General features: G+C 39.1%; 1 protein-coding gene and 1 pseudogene across 1 annotated transcript in view; one reads left to right on the top strand and one right to left on the bottom strand.

Moving 5' to 3' along the window:
- The window catches only part of WDR64 (WD repeat domain 64), a 121,867-nt gene that overhangs the window by 91,402 nt on the left and 9,655 nt on the right, over positions 1-20,810 (top strand). Inside the window, exons 20-24 of the mRNA XM_010836684.1 lie at positions 1,264-1,369; positions 7,950-8,008; positions 11,242-11,351; positions 15,567-15,755; positions 18,406-18,511. Of these exons, the coding sequence (XP_010834986.1) occupies positions 1,264-1,369; positions 7,950-8,008; positions 11,242-11,351; positions 15,567-15,755; positions 18,406-18,511 (570 nt within the window). The remainder of the gene's footprint in view (positions 1-1,263; positions 1,370-7,949; positions 8,009-11,241; positions 11,352-15,566; positions 15,756-18,405; positions 18,512-20,810) is intronic.
- LOC104986244 lies at positions 7,055-7,788 on the bottom strand (annotated as a pseudogene).

Raw genomic sequence — 20,810 nt, 5'->3', positions numbered from 1 at the left:
ACCCAAGTACAATCCCTGGGTTGGGAAGATCTCCTGGAGAAGGAAATGGTAACCCACTCCAGTATTCTTGCCTGGAAAATCCCATGGATGGAGGAAACTGATAGGCTACCGTCCATGGGGTCGCAAAGAGTCGGACACGACTGAGCGACTTCACTTTCTTGGTTTGAAAATGCTATGAAATACTGTAAACAGTGATTTTCTCTGAGACGATCCAGGTATTGGAGCAGTGACATTTCGCCCTCCCCCCAAAATAGGTAAATAATAAAAGTGTGTGAACAATAGGAGGAGAAAATATCATATCCAACTAAATCTCAGGAAACAAGTATCAGATTCAAAATTTTTCTTCCTATGTTTTGACTTTTATTCTCCAAGTAAGTACAGAAATGTATATGAAAGTCAGTGATGACTTACACTAAGCACTGAAAAACAACCTGCCAAGTTTGAATCTCTTGCAATCTGTCTTGTACCAATATTCAAAAATAGATATTTCTGAAAGGACAAATACAACATTCTGGCTTAAAGTGAGTGAGAAACACTTAAATATGAAAATCATGTTTATTTAAAAGGAGAATATATCACTGGAAAGGGGTTGAGGAACTGCATGAAGAGGGTTATCGGAAGTGACAGAAAACAACCTCCAAGCATAGAGGTGATCTGCAGTTAAGAGTCTAGATGGCTATAGTTAACAGTTGACCCCACTTTTACTAATATTTAGTTTCAAGGAAATAAGTCCTTATCAGTTCAGTTCAGTTCAGTTGCTCAGTCGTGTCCGACTCTTTGCGACCCCATGAATCGCAGCACACCAGGCCTCCCTGTCCATCACCAACTCCCGGAGTTCACTCAAACTCATGTCCATCGAGTCAGTGATGCCATCCAGCCATCTCATCCTCTGTCATCCCCTTCTCCTCCTGCCCCCAATCCCTCCCAGCATCAGAGTCTTCTCCAATGAGTCAACTCTTCGTATGAGGTGGCCAAAGTATTGGAGTTTCAGCTTTAGCATCATTCCTTCCAAAGAACACCCAGGAATGATCTCCTTTAAGATGGACTGGTTGGACCTCCTTGCCATCCAAGGGACTCTCAAGAGTCTTATCCAACACCACAGTTCAAAAGCATCATAATTTCAAATTATTTTTATTATGAAGAAGAGAAATCATGTTAGAAGAGAAATCACGTTATAATTAGTATATAGCTCTTCGGATAAATTATCTATAAACTCAACTCCAATACTGATGTTTATATAATTTATTATCATATTTTATACAGGGAAGACTACTGAAAGATATTCTACCTTTCACAAAACATGCTGCCATTTCTCTGACATCGCTGTTCACTGATTCATGTGCAAGAATACTACTGACTGGAAATACGGGTAAGTCACTGCTGTTATGCAGCTGGCCACAGGTATCTTAACAACCTACATGATATAAAAATGGATATAGGATAACCCTGTGACATTTATTGAAACGGAAGGATACCCAAGCTGCCAAATAAACAGAAGAATGAAAGGATGTCAGGAGAACCTATTTCATTTCTAGCTCTGTATTTAAAGCAAGACATATGATTTCTTCTGTCATTAAATTGGGTATAGGACTGTTGTTCACTTGCTCAGTTGTGTCTGACTTTTTGCGACCCCGTGGACTGCAGCATGCCAGGCTTCCCTGTCCATCACCATCTCCCGGAGCTTGCTCAAAATCATGTCCATCGAGTCGGTGATGCCATCCAACCATCTCATCCTCTGTCATCCCCTTCTCCTGCCTTCAATCTTTCCCAGCATTAGGGTCTTTACTAATGAGTCAAGTCTTTACATCAATTGGCCAAAGTATCGGAATTTCAGCTTCAGCCATCAGTCCTTCCAATGAATATTCAGGATGAATTTCTTTTAGGATTGATTGGTTTGATCTCCTTGCTGTCCAAAGGACTCTCTCAAGAGTCTTCGCCAACACAACAGTTCAAAAACATCAATTCTTCAGCACTCAGCCATCTTTATGGACCAACTCTCACATCCATACATTACTGGAAAAACCACAGCTTTGACTAGATGAACATTTGATGGCAATGTAATATCTCTGCTTTTTAATACGCTGTCTAGGTTGGTCATACCTTTTCTTCCAAGGAGCAAACATCTTTTAATTTCATGGCTGCAATTTTGGAGCCCAAGAAAATAAGGTCTATCACTGTTTCCATTGCTTCCCCATCTATTTGCCATGAAGTGATGGGACTGGATGCCATGATCTTCATTTTTTGAATGTTGAGTCTTAAGCCAGCTTTTTCACTCTCCTCTTTCACTTTCATCAAGAGGCTCTTTAGTTCTTCTTCACTTTCCTACACAAGGATGGTGTCATCTGCATATCTGAGGTTATTGATATTTCTCCTGGCAATCTTGATTCCAGCTTGTGCTTCATCCAGCCCAGCATTTCCATGGTGTATTCTGCATAAAAGTTAAATAAGCAGGGTGACTATATACAGCCTTGATGTACACCTTTTCCGATTTGGAACCAGTCTGTTGTTCCATGTCCGGTTCTAACTGTTGCTTTTTGACCTGCATACAGGTTTCACAGGAGGCAGGTAAGGTGATAGAGTATTCCCATCTCTTGAAGAATTTTCCACAGTTTGTTGTGATCCATGCAGTCAAAGGCTTTAGTGTAGTCAAGCAGAAGTAGATGTTTTTCTGGGATTCTCTTGTTTTTCCAAAAGTTGTTGGCAATTTTATCTCTGGTTCTTGTGCCTTTTCTAAATCCAGCTTGAACACCTGGGAGTTCTTGGTTCACATACTGTTGAAGCCTGCTGCTGCTGCTAAGTCAGCATTACTTTGCTAGCATGTGAAATGAGTGCAATTGTGGCGTAGTGTGAACATTCCTTGGCATTGCACTTCTTTAGGATTGGAATGAAAACTGACCTTTTCCAGTCCTGTGGCCACTGCTGAGTTTTCCAAATTTGCTGGCATATTGAGTGCAGCACTTTCATAGCATCATCTTTTCAGATTTGAAATAGCTCAGCTGGAATTCCACCATCTCCACTAGCTTGCTTGTACTGATTCTTCCTAAGTCCCACTTGACTTTGTACTCCAGGATGTCTGGCTCTAGGTAAGTGGTCACACCATTGTGGTTATCTGGATCATTAGATTTTTTTTTTTTTTTTGTATAGTTCTTCTGTATATTCTTGCCACCTCTTCTTAATATCTGCTGTTTCTGTTAGGTCCATATCATTCTGTACTTTATTGTGCCATCTTTGCATGAAATGTTCCCTTGGTGTCTCTAATTCTCTTTCCAACTCTACTGTTTTCCTCTATTTCTTTGCACTGTTCACTTAGGAAGGCTTTCTTATCTCTTCTTGCTATTCATTGGAATGCTGCATTCAGATGGGCATATCTTTCCTTTTCTCCTTTGTCTTTTGCTTCTCTTCTCTTCTCACATATTTGTAAGGCCTCATCAGACAACTATTTGGCCTTTTCACATTTCTTTTTCTTGGGGATGGTTTTGATCACCGCCTCCTATTCCATGCTATGAACCTCTGTCCATAGATCTTCAGGCACTCTGTCTATCAGATCTAATCCCTTGAATCTATTTGTCACTTCCACTGTATAAGGGATTTAAGTCATACCTGAGTGGCACAGTGGTTTTCTCTACTTTTCTTCAATTTAAGTCTAAATGTGACAATAAGGAGTTCATGATCTGAGTCACAGTCAGCTCCCAGTCTTGTTTTCATTGACTGTATAGTGACTCCATCTTCAGCTGCAAAGAATATACTCAATCTGATTTCGGTATTGACCATCTGGTGATGTCCATGTGTAGAGTCATCTTTTGTGTTGTTGGAAGAGGGTGTTTTCTATGACCAGTGTGTTCTCTTGGTAAAACTCTGTTAGCCTTTGCCCTGCTTCACTTAGTAATCCAAAGCCAAACTTGCCTGCTCCTCCAGGTATGTCTTGATTTCCTACTTTTGCATTCCAGTCTCCTATAATGAAAAGGATATCTTTTTTGGTGTTAGTTCTAGAAGGTCCTGTAGGTCTTCATAGAAGGTCTTCTTGTAGGTCTTCAACTTCAGCTTCTTCAGCATTATTGTTTGGGGTATAGACCTCGATTACTGTGATAGTAATCAAGGAAATGAACAGAGATCATTGTGTCATTTTTGAGATTGCATCTAAGTACTGCACTTCAGACTCTTCTGCTGACTATGATGGCTACTCCATTTCTTCTAAGGGATTCTTGCCCACAGTAGTAGATATAATGGTAAGCTGAATTACATTTGTCCATTCCAGTCCATTTTAGTTCACTGATTCCTAAAATGTCAATGTTCACTCTTGCCATCTTCTGTTTGACCACTTCCAATTTGCCTTGATTCATCGACCTAACATTCCAGGTTCCTAAGCAATATTGTTCTTTACAGCATCAGACTTTACTTTCACAACAGGAGACATGCACATCTGGGTGTTCTTTCTGCTTTGGTACAGCCTCTTCATTCATTCTGGACCTATTTTTCCATTGATCTCCAGTAGCATATTGGGCACCTACCAACCTGGGAAGTTCATCTTTCAGTGTCACATCTTTTTTCCTTTTTACACTGTTCATGGACTTCTCAAGGGAAGAATGCTGAAGTGGTTTACCATTCCCTTCCCCAGTAGACCATGTTTTGTCAGAACTCTCCACCATGACCCATCCACCTTGGGTAGCCCTACATGGCATGGCTTATAATTCCTTTGATTTAGACAAGGCTGTGATCTATGTGATCAGTTTGGTTCACTTCCTGTGATTGTGGTTTTCACTCTCTCTCCCTCTGATGGATGAGGATTAGAGGCTTGTTGAAGCTTCATGGTAGGAAGGAATGGCTGTGGGGAAATCTGGGTCTTATTCTGGTGGGCAGGCCATAGTCAGTAAACCTTAAATGCAATTTTCTGCTGATGGGTGGGGCTGTGTTCCCTCCTTGTAGTTTTGGCTAATGGCATAATGGTGACCTCCTGCAAAGGGACTTATGTCAGCACGCCATGGCTCCATGAACTGTTTAGTTAGTGCCCCTGACCCCGCAGCAGGCCACTGTTGACCCATGCTCCACCAGAGACTCCTGGACACTCACAGGCAAGACTGGCTCAGTCTCTTGTGGGGTCACTGCTCCTTTCTCCGAGGTCCTGGTGAGCATAAGGTTTTGCTGTGCCCTCCGATAGTCTGCTTCCCCAGTCCTGTAGGATTTCTGTATAGGACTCCCATCCCCTTATTTGCATATTGGGAATAATGTAAAGATTTTATTTATAATCTTAAAAGGGTTATGTTGCATTGACCTTCATTCTAAAGGGAGTCATGCACGAGAAGAAAGGGATTATTTGTTCTTTATAGGGGACTTTTATTGTTATAACCAATATGAAAGTGAAAGTGAAGTCGCTCAGTCGTGTCCAACTCTTTGAGACCCCATAGACTGTAGCCTACCAGGCTCCTCTGTCCATGGGATTTTCCAGGACTGGAGTAGATTGCCATTTCCTTCTCCAGGGGATCTTCCCAACCCAGGGCTCGAACCTGGGTCTCCCGCATTATAGACAGACACTTTACCATCTGAGCCACCAGGGAAGTCCATAACCAATATAGTTGGTCTTAATTTTTTCATGTAACACTATTTTTTTAATGCTTCCTTCCTATTTCCTCTCTTCTTTTGAATTAAGCCTAAGCTTTCTTTTCTTCTCTCAAGCTTAGCCTACCCTTCTTCTTATCACAGCCAACCCTTATTTTCTAATGTAATCTTGAGATCTGCATCCAGATATTGCTATTATATTAATATTTAAATTTTATGTCTCCTCTTTTAAAAACTAATTTTTCATTTCAAAGTTACCTTACAAAAGTCTCAATGTATTATTTTGTATTAACAATTACCTGAGTCTTCTGGAGATTGTAGAAAATAATTATTTATGTTTGCATTCAGTATTACCAGTAGATTTACAACATTTATTTAAAGCTATCTTTATTTAAATGAACTTATTTACAAAATAGAAACAGACTCACAGAGACAGAAAACAAACTTATGGTTACCAAACAGGAAAGTGGGGGAGGAGGGATAAATTAGGGTCAATATTGGAAAAGACTCTGATGCTGGGAGGGATTGGGGGAAGGAGAAGAAGGGGACAACAGAGGATGAGATGGCTGGATGGCATCACTGACTCGATGGACATGAGTCTGAGTGAACTCCGGGAGTTGGTGATGGACAGGGAGGCCTGGCGTGCTGTGATTCATGGGGTCGCAAAGAGTCGGACACGACTGAGCGACTGAACTGAACTGAACTGAGGGCTTGAGATCATCAGATACAGACTACTATATATAAAACAGACAGGCAAGGTCCTACCGTAGAACACAGTATACAGTAATGGAGACAGTGACAGACTTTATTTCCTTTAGCTCCAAAATCACTGTGATGCTGACTGCAGCCATGAAAACAAAAGGTGCTTGCTCTTTGGAAGAAAAGCTATGACAAACCTAGACAATATATTCAAAAGCAAAGATATCACTTTACCGACAAAGGTCCATACAGTCAAAGCTATGGTTTTTTGAGCAGTTGAGTATGGATGTGCGATTGAACCATAAAGAAGGCTGAGCACTGAAGAACCGATGCTTTGAACTGTGGTGTTGGAGAAGACTCTTGAGAGAGTCCCGTGGACTGCAAGGAGAAAGAAAACCAGTTAATCCTAAAGGAAATCAATCCTGAAAATGCACTGGAAGGAGTGTTGCTGAAGCTGAAACTCCAATACTTTGGCCACCTGATGTGAAGACCCAACTCATTGGAAAAGACTCTGATGCTGTGAAAGATTGAAGGCAGAAGAGAAGGGGATGACAGAGGATGAGATGGCTGGATGGCATTACTGATTCAATGAACGTAAGTTCTTGCAGACTCCGGGAGATTGTGAAGGACAGGGAAGCCTGGTGTGCTGCAGTCCATGAGGCTGCAAAGAGTCAGACACAACTGAGTGACTGAACAACTGTATAGCACAAGGAAATATAATTCAACATCTTGCAGCAAACTATAATGGCAAATAATCTGAAAAAGGATATACGTATATAACTGAATCACCTTTCTGTCCACATCACACATTGTGAGATTTCATTTCGACACTGCCAACACGTAGCTTGCCACATTACTCCAATATCTGGTTTTCACTTGCAGACCACTTGTAATATCAATCTTCTGGCAGGCTTTAACTGGTCTATTAGTGCCTGGGGACACAGCTGGGTCTGTGGCTCCTTCCTGAATAGCACCATAAGGGGCTTCTTCAGCATACTCCATCTTCCACCCCTCACAAGCAGCTGCAGTCTCCCTGGAAACAAAAGCACTGGATCATCCTTTCTGACATTATTTACTGAATAGTTTAGTAGCTCTTTAATGTCATCAATTCCTATGATTTTTCCAGTCGACCCAACCATACATGCAAAACATGCAGTTTAAGGGTCTCACTTCCAGCTCCTACAGCTTTAGCTCCTTCATGCAGCTGATCAGACAGAAGTTCTAGTACATATGCATGCATATGTGGAGTACTAATTGTTGCTTGGAACCCCATAGATTGTGAAGAATCCATATAAAGGTTTTATTTTGCATAGTGGGAGCAGTCTGAGGCCAACATTACTTCAAATACTTTACCTTGAGGATTCCATTTTTGTGGAGGTTGTGGATTAGCTCTGAGGGGCTGGCATCACCAGATTTCTAGGCCATCGCTAAGAACACTTGGAACAGGTACAGAACCAGTGCAGCAATGGTGCCCTGGGGTGTCTCCAAGAGTGAGACCACCCCCCGCATGGTCACCACCCTGCTCGAGTCCCTGCTGTAGCTGCTGCAGCGGCACTACACCTCTCAGATACTATTTTACTTACCATTTTAAATGCTTAAATCAAAACAACTTGATCAAAACAAGTCTGAGTAGTATTAATAATTACTTAGACAAGAGAATATCTAATTAAAAATTCCAATGTTTAAATTTCATGCAGAAGGACACGCTATCCTTTGCAATATCAGTTCCTTCTTGGAATCACCTCATGATGAAAAGGTAAGAACTTCAGTTTTAGTTTAATTAATGAATCAAGACATTTACTGAGCATTTCTCTGTGCCAAATGCCACAAAAGCTAGAAATACAGGACAAGACTACCTACTCTCAAGTCATATGTGATACTACTGAAACTTAAGCTATACAACAAGTAACAGTGGTCTACTGGAGAAAATAGGGGATGAATGAGTTGAGTGAGCAAACAAGCCGCTGGTCATTCTGCATCTGCTTCATGTTTTGACTTATTTGTTAGAGTCTGCCCAGAGCTTAAGAGCATCATACATCATGCAGTCCTCCAGTCATTGCCTTTATCTTATACAACTTCATAGAAGGAAGTTTCATAACCTTTCCTAGAAGCCCTGCCTGGTACCCAGACATTATTATTTTCAAGAAACTCTTCCCCTATAGTCTAAAATCATCCTTATGATTAAATATGTTATTCTATTTTTAGTGTTAATGCAATGTAAATGTCACCATCCTTAGTTGATAACCATTTAAATATGTACTTCCTGGGACTTCCCTGGCAGTCCAGTGGTTAAGATTCCATGCTCCCATCGCAAGGGGAGCGGGTTCAAACCCTGATTGGAGAACTAAGATACCAGATGCCTTGCAGCATGGCTAAAACAAACAAACAAAAAATGCACTTCTTGTGTGCGTGTGTGGATATGCCAATATATCTACATATATTATACAAATTCAAAACTAATTAAAGACTACAGCAAGGAAGCACTATTTTATCATAGGCTTATTTCCCTGTAAGTTAATACTTCAAATCCAAAAGCCAAATAGTAGCTTAAACAGAAATGTTTTGTTTCTGGATTATAGGTATTAATATTAATGCATAGATACATAGATTAGGATGGGATTCTTTGCAGAGTGTTTTAGAATGCTTATTGTTTCAAACATTATCTCATTTGATCTACAGAGTTTTTGTTTCCAAGAACCCATTATAGCTTTTATAAAGTTCAGATACTTAGCTTCAGTATGACTATCTTCAATTTGCAGAAGGGAAATCAGAAAGCAGCTTGCCTGGGATCACATCATAGTTAATGATGAAGACAGAGCCAGAATCGGGGTTCCTGTCCTCTAATCCAATGCTCTTTCCACATGTAATACATACCACCAGCAAATGGAAAGCACTAAGTTTCAACTTACTGTATCAACTATATGGCATGCTGTGATAGGAACAACAACAATCATATGCTTGAATCATGTGTGAGAAGAAGGTTATCTAATTGTTTTCTCTTATCTGTGATAATTATCAATATTCTCATATTAATTTTAGCAGATAAAAAATACAATTCAAAACCTACATTTTCACAAATGGACTTCCTACAAACTGGCAACTGAGACCTTTCAAAATTCAGAGAAAATATTTAAAACAAAGTTATTTGTTGATACTGAATTAGAATAATAGTGGGATTGATTTTTAAAAGCATTTTCACTAATTGAAAAGAAGAGGATCTATTTTAATAACATATCTAAATTCTTCCCTATCCAACCTCATTTCAACCTTCTCTTTATTTGAACAATGTGATTTTCCAGTTTGTATCTGGCTGCCTATTTATAAATGCACAATGGACTCTGGTCATAAAATGCCTCATTATTACATACACTAATATGCACCATGCATTAAACAAGATTCAGTTATGGATTACAACTACAGTGAAAACTTAATAAGTCAGTCTATAAATCAGAGGTTAATCTGGTTCTCTTGAGGCAATACTGTTTAAAAGATGATCCATGGAATACCAATAGTCTAAGAGATACACTAGTCAAAATCTATCTACATAAAGACAAATAATATATATTCACATGCTTACAGAAAAAAGTTTTATTCCATGTTTTTTTCTAATTACTCGTTGTAATACACTAGGGGGAGTCATAAAATCAGTTTAATAAGTGGCAAGCAGTACTTTTGTGAGAATAGAAGAGAATGGAGTGGAATGAAATATTGTGTTGGCCAAAAAGTGTGTTTGGGTTTTTCCATATCATTTTACGGAAAAAGCCAAACAAACCTTTTGGCCAACCCAATACAATTGAATAGAACAACAGATAGTATCAATTGTGCATTATACACAATATAGATTAAGTATCCTTTGTGAAGGATACTGAAACTTGTTTCAGATGCATGTGCAGGTACCACATGTGTTTACTGGGTCATGAAGTAAACTGTATTTCTTATTATAGATATGGTCCATATTAATGAAATCCTTGCCTTAAGAGAATTCTGTCCTGTGGCAGAGAAAGAACCTTCGGGCAACCAATGTTCTTGAAAAGCTTTGAGAAAATAAGTAGAAGGGGGTAGATTTTACCCGGGTTCTCTAAGAGTAGGGAACCGAATCAGAAGGTCAAGAAATATTGGAAGAATTGTGCCTAACTTACCATGTTAAAGTCTAAATGAATTTGGGTCTCATAGAACTCTGAGCTGCCAGAATTCTATCTCCCACATAGATAACCAGCAAGAAGTAAGGACTTAGTCTGGATTCATCAGTAACAGAGAAGGAACATGTTTTATGGGGATATAACTACAGAATAAGTCTCCCAATTGACAACTCTAGTCCACATGCTTTAAAATTGGCTGGAGCCAATTTAGAGGCTCTAAACTTGAGGATAAGTCACATCCTGAAGTGTCAAGATGTCTTTGCAAGAGAATGAGCTGGGTCCAATCCTTTTGTTAATTCTTTGTGGTATGTAAGTAACATATATATCCCTCAATCACCACCAACACCCCCCCTCCAAAACAAACAAAAAAACAATTAGCCAGGAATCTCTGGATAAAACTTGGAAATAGGAAAAGTCTTCTTGCCAATCTCCCCTTTGGTCGTCTTCTTTTAACTCTGCTTTCTCTTGCTTCTGATATATTATATACAATATTACTATATTATATAGTCCCCCCACAACCCTTCTCCTAAAGATTTTCTTTCATCTAGTCTTCTACTAGTTTTCAACTAAATGAATTGCTAATCCTCAGTTAAATGATAAGCTGCTAAAGGTATAAGATATTTCCTGTCCCAGGGATATGCATAGATTAACAAATATCTAAAAATAGAAGTTTTGGTACTTCAACAAGCAATAGAAGAGATAACTGGAGTGGGGATTTCACTGTCTTGTACAGATGTCTACACCATTCATTCATTAGCTTAGCTCTTTAATGATTAATGTTTTTGTTCAAGATTGTATTTGGATCGGTATGTACTTATTAAAAGAGATATGCTTTATTGTTACTCTCTAGAAATTCAAGCAGCTTCTTGCCTGGCGTGCTCATTCATTAGAAATTGTTCAAATAATCTATGTAGAAGAGAAACAAGTGGTACTTACTGCCTCCATCGATGGCTCAGTAAGGTATGGACTTTCATATTGTGAATTCAGGTTGTATGAGGTCAAGGATTTTAAGTTAAACTTTGAGCATATACCATAAGTGGAATCTTGATTAGCTGATTAAAACAAATAAAAGGTGGCACCAAAGGGCTTTGAGAAGGTAGTCACTAATTTGTAATTTTCCACACTCAAGAAAATGAGATGCCATGCTCATCGACACTAAAAGGTATACTTTCAATACAAGTGTTCTTGTAGACTTATTTCAAATCATTAAGCAATATGGGTAGCTCAGAGAGATAGACCCAAGCCCAGGGAAGACTACAGGATACACAGGATGAGAAGTCATTACAAAATAGAGGAAAGAACAACTAATGCTGAGAAAAGTGAAAGTGAAGTAATTGTTTCAATGAAAATGTAATTGACATTAAAAGTCTACTTGTTTTTGTGGTTCTTTTCTTCCTTGGTTGCTCCTCTTACTTCAGAGGGGTGAGCACAGTGCTACAATTGGAGCAAACAGAGATGGTTTACTAGGACGAAAGCCTCCCCTTAGGATCAGCTTTTTTAAAAACTGAAGTTTTAAATAATAAATATTAGTTTCAGATTATAACTCAATGACTCAATATATGTATATATTGTAAAAGGATCACCTTAATAAGTCAACACTTGTCACCATACATAGTAATAAAATTTTTTTTTTCCCTTCTAATGAGGACTTTAGAGATCTACTACTTTGGAATTAATAACTATAGTGGCCATGGTCTACCAAACCTACTTGTTTTTAATTGCCTAGTGATGCTAAGTATACATACATAAAATGCTAAAAATACATACACACACATATATATATTCACACACATAAAGAGAAAGGAAATTTCATGACCATTCTTGAGACAAATTGCTACATATAATTCAAACCATATTTCAAAAAGATACATGCAAGCCAGTGTTCATTGCAGCACTATTCACAATAGCCAGGCCATGGAAGCAACCTAAACGTCCACTGACAAATAAAGAAGACGTAGTACACATTTACAACAGACTACTACTCAGCCATTAGAGAGAAGGAAATAGTGCCTTTTGCAGCAGTATGGATGGACCTAAAGATGGCCATACTGAGTCAAGTGGCACACAGAAAGACAAATACCATATGATATCACTTAAATGCAGAATCTTAAAAAAAAAAACGATACAAATGAGCTTATTCACAAAACAGAAACAGACTCACATCTTAGAGGATGAATTTTTGGTTACCAGGGAGATGGGATAAATTGGGAATTTGCCATTGACATGTACATACTGCTGTACTCAAAATAGATAACCAACAAGGACCTAGTACATAGCACAAGGAACTAGGCCCAATACTCTGTAATAACCTGGGGAAAGAATTTGGAAAAGAATATATACATGTACATGTATAACGGAATCACTCTGTTTTATACTGAAACCAACACAACTTTTTAAATCAACTATACTTCAATATAAAATGAAAGTTTAAAACATTACATTAAAAATCATGATAATGAATTGGCCTTTTAAGGGCATAAAAGTAGGTAAGATCAAGGGAGATAAAGAGGTTTCAAAGTGTTTTCAAGAGTTTAAACATAAGGAAGATGAAAAGGAAGAAATATTTTATGTTGTGTGAATGACCGTGGTCTGAAATTCAGAAGACCCTAGCCAGCTATGAGCTTGAGCCTGGTGATTCAGACAGGGACAAGACCATACAGCATGTAGCAGACACTGTTCAGGATTTGGATCTTCATCTTGAAATAAACAGCCACCAAAAAATATTAAGTGAGTGAGTAACATAATTGGTAGAGTTTATATATAGCTCAGACGGGAAAGAATCTGCCTGCAGTGCAAGAGCCCTGGGTTGGATCCCTGGATCAGGAAGATCCCCTGGAGAAGGGAATGGCTATCCACTCCAGTATTCTTGCCTGGAGAATTCCATGGGCAGAGGAGTTGAACGACTAACACTCATTTAATTTGAGATATGTTTTAAAAATAATAATGTGTGAGGTATGGATTTTGGAGCAGCAAAATCGGGAGCACAAAGACCAGTTAAATGTCACTGGTGAATACAGTGGTGTGAACACAGGGAGTGGTAACAGTGCTAGGAATAAATATTTTGGATTTGAGAACTATCTAGGAGGCAAAATCCAGAAGACATAAACTTTAACTGAAAGAGAAGGTAAGAGATAGATGTCAAGTGATTCCAGGCATTATAAAAGTAGATGAATATTAGTGTCATTCATTGAGAAAAGAAGCACTAAAAAAGGAAAACATTTGAAATATGGAAAGATGAAAATCTTTCAGAAATACCGAGTTCAAGATGAATCTTTAGGATAAGATGTTATTTGAGGGCAAACAGAGCTGCTTTCTCTGTCAAAGAGATCTGTTGTTTTATTCATAGGAAAAATGAACTGACATGAAAATTACATTTAATTATTATAGGTGTTTTCCAAGACTCCGTCCCTTGAGTCTCTGCTCCAGCTTATTTTTAGTTGTCATCATAAGTATTAATTGGGCATTATAATACACATACACACACACACACACTCCCCACACGTTACATGTGTGCACACCTCTATCATTTATAAGCTTTTCCTGCTCAAACCAGTTATCTATGGCATGGAGAAATTACTTTTACAATTCCTTCAAGTGAAGCTATCCCTAAATACTCAGTTCAAAAAACCTAGCTCTATTAACAGCTATCTCAGAATACAGTTCTTTTCACAAATAAGTCTTTCTGCTAATACTCACTGCCACTTCCTAAGTGTAAGTGAAAATCACTCAGTTGTCTCTGACTCTTTGCGATCCCATGAACTGTATGTAGCCCCTCAGGCTCATCTCTCCATGGAATTCTCCAGGCAAGCATACTGGAGGATGTTGCCATGCCCTTCTCCAGGGGATCTTCCCAACCCAGGGTTTGAACTCAGGTCTCCCACACTGCAGGCAGATTCTTTACCAACTGAGCCACCAGGGAAGCATTTAACACTCTAAATCTTGTTTGTCAAAAAGATTGATTTTATCATAGGAAAAAGCATAATAAAGGCTTAGCTTTGGGACAGAGGCTAGAGAGGGGTAAAGATCCAAATCTATATCTGACTCCTAGAAAATCAGGCTGAGAGATGGGGTTAGTCATTTGGGAACACTGCACATGAAGCAGGAAACACCAGAAAACAAGACCAAAAATTACTTCAGTCCTTGCCTCCAGCACAATGAATTTAGAGTCGTCCTGAAGCCAGGCCCTCACCCCTCTAACTTCTGCATTGAGAGGGCTTGTCAACTTCACTTTGGTCAAGTCTCTGGGAAGTCCATAAAAACATCTACGTAGCACTGGGGAATTAAAGTATGAAAGGAAGGGCACATTCTCAGGCCACCGTCAGGTGTGAGGACCCCTGACTGGATTCCTCTGTTTTACCTCCTCCTCAGTGCCTATCTCTTTGAACTGGGATACCACCTAGACTTTGTAGAATCTACTCTTAATCCATTTAGATTATTCTCCTCCTGGATCATTGAGGTAGGCACATTATGATTGTTTCCATCACTTGCTATTTTGAGCTTGAAATCAAGACATAAATGGAAGATCTGTTGGACATTATTTTATTTGTGTCTTATTTCCATAAGACATAGGACACATACTCTTGCTAATGACATTCTGTATGACTTTAAACCATGTGGGTTATTTAGAAGGACCTCTTGGAGTGAAATAATGCATATGTATAAAGAATCACTTCTTTTGCCACCTTATTCCAGAACTCAGTTGTAAAAAATAGTATGGCGTTTCCATAATAGTAGAAAATACGGATGGCGGTTGAAATGATTTTGGTAAGAGTGAAACCGTTAGTAGATGTCTCCTCCCATAAGTTCTGTTGATGCTGATACAGAAATTAGACAGCTGAGATATGGCTCATTCTACAGCCTAATTCAATAGATGAGTCAATTTAAGTTGAATGAGCACTACTATTTTGGGAAAAATCCATTTCTGGTCTTCTGGGTTTAATAAGTGGTTATCATAAGTATAGATTTAAAACAACATTTCCAAAATTGTTGTAGATTAGAATTCCAACTGGTAAAAATGTTTATGTTATGATTAGCTCCACATATTTAATAGGTAGAGTTCTGGACTCGAGTTTAAAATCCCTGCTGGGCCAAGAAAAATCTACATAAATGACCCAAACAGAGTAACTTCCACTGAATTCCAGTTACTTTCTTCTCTCTGCCTTTGCCTTTCCCCAGGCTCTGGCATGCCCTCAATGGTCATTACTGTGGATATTTTGGACAGCGCAGGACCTTTGAACTATCACAGACAAGTGATTTTATTTTGCCTTGTGATGTTACTGAATATCCCATAGAAATAAAAGAAGAAAGCAAATTCACAGAGAAGAAGCTAACATATGAATATCCTCTGGTATTTGACCGGCAAAGGTAAGAGCATTTGGGATTCTTTAGGTGAGCAGATGAAATTAAACTATATGATATTGTCATACTGTGCTGAACATGGAGAACTCAAAGATGAAAAGCCCAGAACTTTTCAGTAATTTTGCAACTGAGGGAAAGGGAGAAACAAGTAAACAAAAGCTATAATTTGGTATAATAGTACCTATAAGAACATGAGTTCTAAAATAATCACAGAAGGGCAGACAGGATTTAATTGAACAAAGATCAAGGAGGCAACTGCCTAAGCATACACACTAAATAGTGAAAGACCATGTTATAGTCTTTCAAGGCTTGGAGTCCAGGGAGCAAGTAGTGACGATATAATATCTTGCATAATATAAAGCAAGAAAAGTCTATAGGGGCCAAAGCACAGTAAGACTTTTAAGGCCCAACATAAGGGCCTTACAGAAATCACTATGATACAATACATAAGGGGAAGAGGAGGTCTGAAGAAACAGATGGTGAATTTGGTTTTGGACAGGTTTAAGTCTGAGATGTTTGTGTGACTTCCAAGCGGAGATATTTAATGAGCAGACAGATCTGTCTGGAGCTCCCCAAAGAGGTCAGACCTATGGGTAAAGGTTTTGGTGTCATCAGCATAATAGGATTTTCAATCTGGGTAAGTCACTCAGGTCCTGTATACAGAGTGAGCAGAAACAGAAAACTGAGGAAGAAATCAAGAAATGGCCTGTAAAGAGCAGTCCAAAGAAGAGAAACCAGTGAAAAACACTAAGAAGGAATAGCCAATAGGTTGAAAGGAAAGCCAGAAACAAAGGGTGCGATGGAAATCAAGGGACGAGAGAGGAAGAAAAGTGAGAGGACATATTTGTAGAATGTGGCGGTGAAATCACATCGGACAAAAGAAAAGCAAACAGTGGATCCTGCATGTCTGTCAGCTGAAGGGTCACTGATGATTCTAAGTTTCAAAGAGTGATGGGTAAAAATTGCATCATCATGGTTGAGAAATAAATGGGAGATGTGAGGTGATGACCGCATAGGTTACTTTGCTAGGAAGTCAAATAGCTGTAGGACTGAAGAAGAGTTTGTTTCATGAGTCTGCTTGTTTGTGAGGGAGACTTGAGCATGCTTATAGGCATAGGGGATGAAGAACAGTCCCCAGTAAAGAATAAAATACTGGTGAAAAGTTGTTTTATGCTTTTGCAAAGTTCAGTCCTGGTTTTGACTGTGGCTGAATATTTGTCATAATGGAAGTGACTAGTGCTCATCTGAGCTTTCAACATCAGCAAAGCCCAGCCCTAAATGGTAGATGTCTAAATGTCTAGCCCTCACAGAACTAGAATACCTAGACTGGTAATATCCAGCAGATCACTCCAGTATTCTTGGCCTTCTCTGATAGCTCAGCTGATAAAGAATCTGCCTGCAATGCAGGAGACCTGGCTTCAATCCCCTGGTTGGAAAGATCCCCTAGAGAAGGGAACGGCTACCCACTCCAGTATTCTGGCCTGGAGAATTCCTAGACTATCCATGGGGTCGCAAAGAGTCGGACACGACTAAGCGACTTTCACTCACTCATTCACTCACTCAGAACTGGAATATTTGACAAGATGAGTCCAAAGGGGAAAGAATCAGAGAGGACTGTCTAAGATAGAGTCTTTTAGGGAAATCCTGAGTAAGTCAAGGCTGGGCCATCATGTAGTCCAAAAGTCGGTAGAACAGTTGTAAACAGGAACTGAAGCTAAGACTCATAAGCCACACAGAACTTGGTTCAAAACAGAAACAGTTGGGGAACAATTAACGAGGGTTCCAAATGATTGCCAAACCACACTGAAGGGTTCAAGACTTGTCTTAGCTGGGCAGTAAGGAGCACTGGGGAAGACATCTGGCTAAAATGTAAAAGTGTGACAGTAGAGCCAAGATTCATCAGGATGTGGCAAAGTTCACCAGACAAAGTTGATAAGTCTCCTTGGGTAATTGCTGAGTCTTGAGAATCCATGTATCTTAGTACTTAAAACACTATATTCTGATTTGTTAATATGCATCTTATTTACTATTCTCTTGAGTTCCTTGAAGACTAGGAGCATGTTTTATGTATCTTTATATATCCAATTCTTAGTTCAGTGCTTAGCACATAGTAGGCACTCAAAATATACTGTGGAACAAATAATGATTAATGGAGAACTTTGAAGCAGAGGCGACAGATATAAATGATAGATACAAAGTATGAAACAGTATGATATATTTGGGATACGTTAAAATAGGATATATGTTTACATTTAGAAGACATATGTTTACATTTTTAATACTTAGTTATGACTTTTAAAATATACACATAAGTAAGTTTTAAATATAATGGAAATTTGACCTGAGTCATATGAAAAAAAATCAAACATTAGTTTTATACCAGAGATTTCTGTTTTTGTTTTTTTTCCCCCCAATGGCTATTAATGAAGTTAACTTCATGGAATGTTGAGATTTAGTAGAAATCTTGGTGATTTCTTTGGAGGGAACTCTGGGAAGTGAAATAAGAGTTAAGTGCAAAGGTCACATCATTAGGACTGGTGCCATGGGAGCCAGAGAATTTGGAGGCCCAGACAAAGGGCATGATGGATACTTGTTGAGTAGGCATAGGTATGTCCTTAACCATGTTTTTAATATGTGTGTGTATCTTTATATGCAGATGGCAAAAAATGAGCTCGATGTCTTTACTCTTCAAACGTACACCTCCTAAGGCCTTTGAAGTGGAACATGATTTTAAGTTTTTCAAGTCTCTTTCTTCTCCTAAGGTAGCTTTAAAAAACAACAAAAAATATCACTTTGCTTTTGTTTTTCTGAATTTAATATGTCCAGTGTATTCGTTTCCTATTGCTGCTGTTACATGTCAATAGAAACTTGGTGGTTTAAACCATACAAGTTAGTTATTTCACAGTTCTGTAGAAGTCTGACTTGCGTCTCACTGGTGTCGCCAGAGTTGTGCCTCCTTCCGGAGCCCCTAGGCAGAATCTCATATTCCCGTTTGTGGTTCTCTTCCTTCACCTTCAAAGCCAGAAAATCCTATTCTTCTGTGATCTCGTCTCTCTGAACAGTTGGAAATGCTTTTAAAAATTCCTGTGGCTAGATTGGGCCCACGTGGATGATCCATCTCAAGTTGCTTAATGTTAGCCACATCTGCAAGGTCCCTTTTGCCAAATGAAGCAATATATTCACAGATTTGGGGTGGGAGGAATAGTGTTGAATATCATTGGTTGCCATTATTCTGCCTATCACAGATAGAAAAACTTCTCTTTGCACAGAATAGGAGAGAAATGTACATTGCGATTTATTCTATTTCAATTTCTAAAACTTCTAAAAAATGAATATAGCCTCTGAGCCTTTAGGCTAAGGTCTAAATGCTTTCAAGATGTGGTGCTGGAGAAGACTCTTGAGAGTCCTTGGGCTGCAAGGAGATCAAACCAGTTAATACTAAAGGAAATCAACCCTGAATATTCATTGGAAGGACTGATGCTAAAGCCACCTGATGCAGAGTCAACTCATTGGAAAAGACCTGATGCTGGGTAAGACTGAAGGCAAAAGGAGAAGAGGGTGTCAGAAGATGAGCTAGTTAGATAGCATCACCAGTGTCAAAAGATGAGCTGGTTAGATAGCATCACCAACTTGATGGACATGAATTTGAGCAAACTCTGGGAGATGGTGAAGGACAGGGTAGCCTGGCGTGCTGCAGTCCACGTGGTCACAAAGTGTGGGACACAGATTAGTGACTGAACATCATCACCACCACCAACTGGAAATAATTTAAATGGATTAATAAAAATGGATTTCTTCAAGATCTTCCACAATACAAACCAAATTTACCTCTGATTAAAACTTATCTCCCATTTCTAACCTATAGTTGTCTGACCCTCTATGCTGCTGCTGCTAAGTCACTTCGGTCGTGTCCAACTCTGTGTGACCCCATAGACGGCAGCCCACCAGGCTCCCTGTCCCTGGGATTCTCCAGGCAAGAACACTGGAGTGGGTTGCCATTTCCTTCTCCAATCTGATTCTCTATAAATCAGGCTAATTGTTTTTTCCTGAACATTTCTCTCAGTCTCCTGTCCGTACAGTCCACCTGGGCTACCTCTGCCATAACCATCATCTCTCTCTGTCAAAGTCCATCCCACTTTGCCACTGACAAAGTATTAGTATCCAGTATAGGAAAAAATCAATAATCAGAAAAGATGGTCCAGTTTAAAAAAGGGTCAAATACTTGGATACCTCACAAAAGAAAAAACAAACAATAAGTAACTGAAAAGATGCTCAGCCTCATTAGTAATCATGGAAGCACACATCAATAATATTATAAGATAGCATTTTATACCCACCAGATTGGCAAATATCAAAAAGTCTGACAATCGGTGTGCATTTAGAACAATCAGAACACTAATCTGCTGGTGGAAATAGTGTAAATTGCTAGAATCACTTTGGAAAATTATGTGACAGGCATTATCTAGTAAATTGAAAATAGGCATACTCTACCAAGTATCAACAGAAATTCCTAAATCACTTCATGGGAAATAGATGGGGAAACAGTGGAAACAGTATCAGACTTTATTTTTTGGGGCTCCAAAATCACTGCAGATGGTGACTGCAGCCATGAAATTAAAAGACTCTTACTCCTTGGAAGAAAAGTTATGACCAACCTAGATAGCATATTGAAAAGCAGAGACGTTACTTTGCCAACAAAGGTCCGTCTAGTCAAGGTTATGGTTTTTCCAGTGGTCAAGTATGGATGTGAGAGTTGGACTGTGAAGAAAGCTGAGCACTGAAGAATTGATGCTTTTGAACTGTGGTGTTGGAGAAGACTCTTGAGAGTCCCTTGGACTGCAAAGAGATCCAAGCAGTCCATTCTAAAGGAGATCAGCCCTGGGTGTTCTTAGGAAGGAATGATGCTAAAGCTGAAACTCCTCTTGAAGTGAAGTGAAGTCGCTCAGTCGTGTCCGACTCTTTGTGACCCCATGGACTGTAGCCTGCCAGGATTCTCAGTCCATGGGATTTTCCAGGCAAAAATACTGGAGTGGGTTGCCATTTCCTTCTCCAGGGGAGGAT

The sequence above is a fragment of the Bison bison genome, unplaced genomic scaffold (assembly GCF_000754665.1).
Source record: "Bison bison bison isolate TAMUID 2011002044 unplaced genomic scaffold, Bison_UMD1.0 scf7180017864064, whole genome shotgun sequence".
Classification (NCBI taxonomy): Eukaryota; Metazoa; Chordata; class Mammalia; order Artiodactyla; family Bovidae; genus Bison; species Bison bison.
Note: the sequence above shows the minus strand (reverse complement) of the source record. Positions and strands in the feature narration are given on the sequence as shown.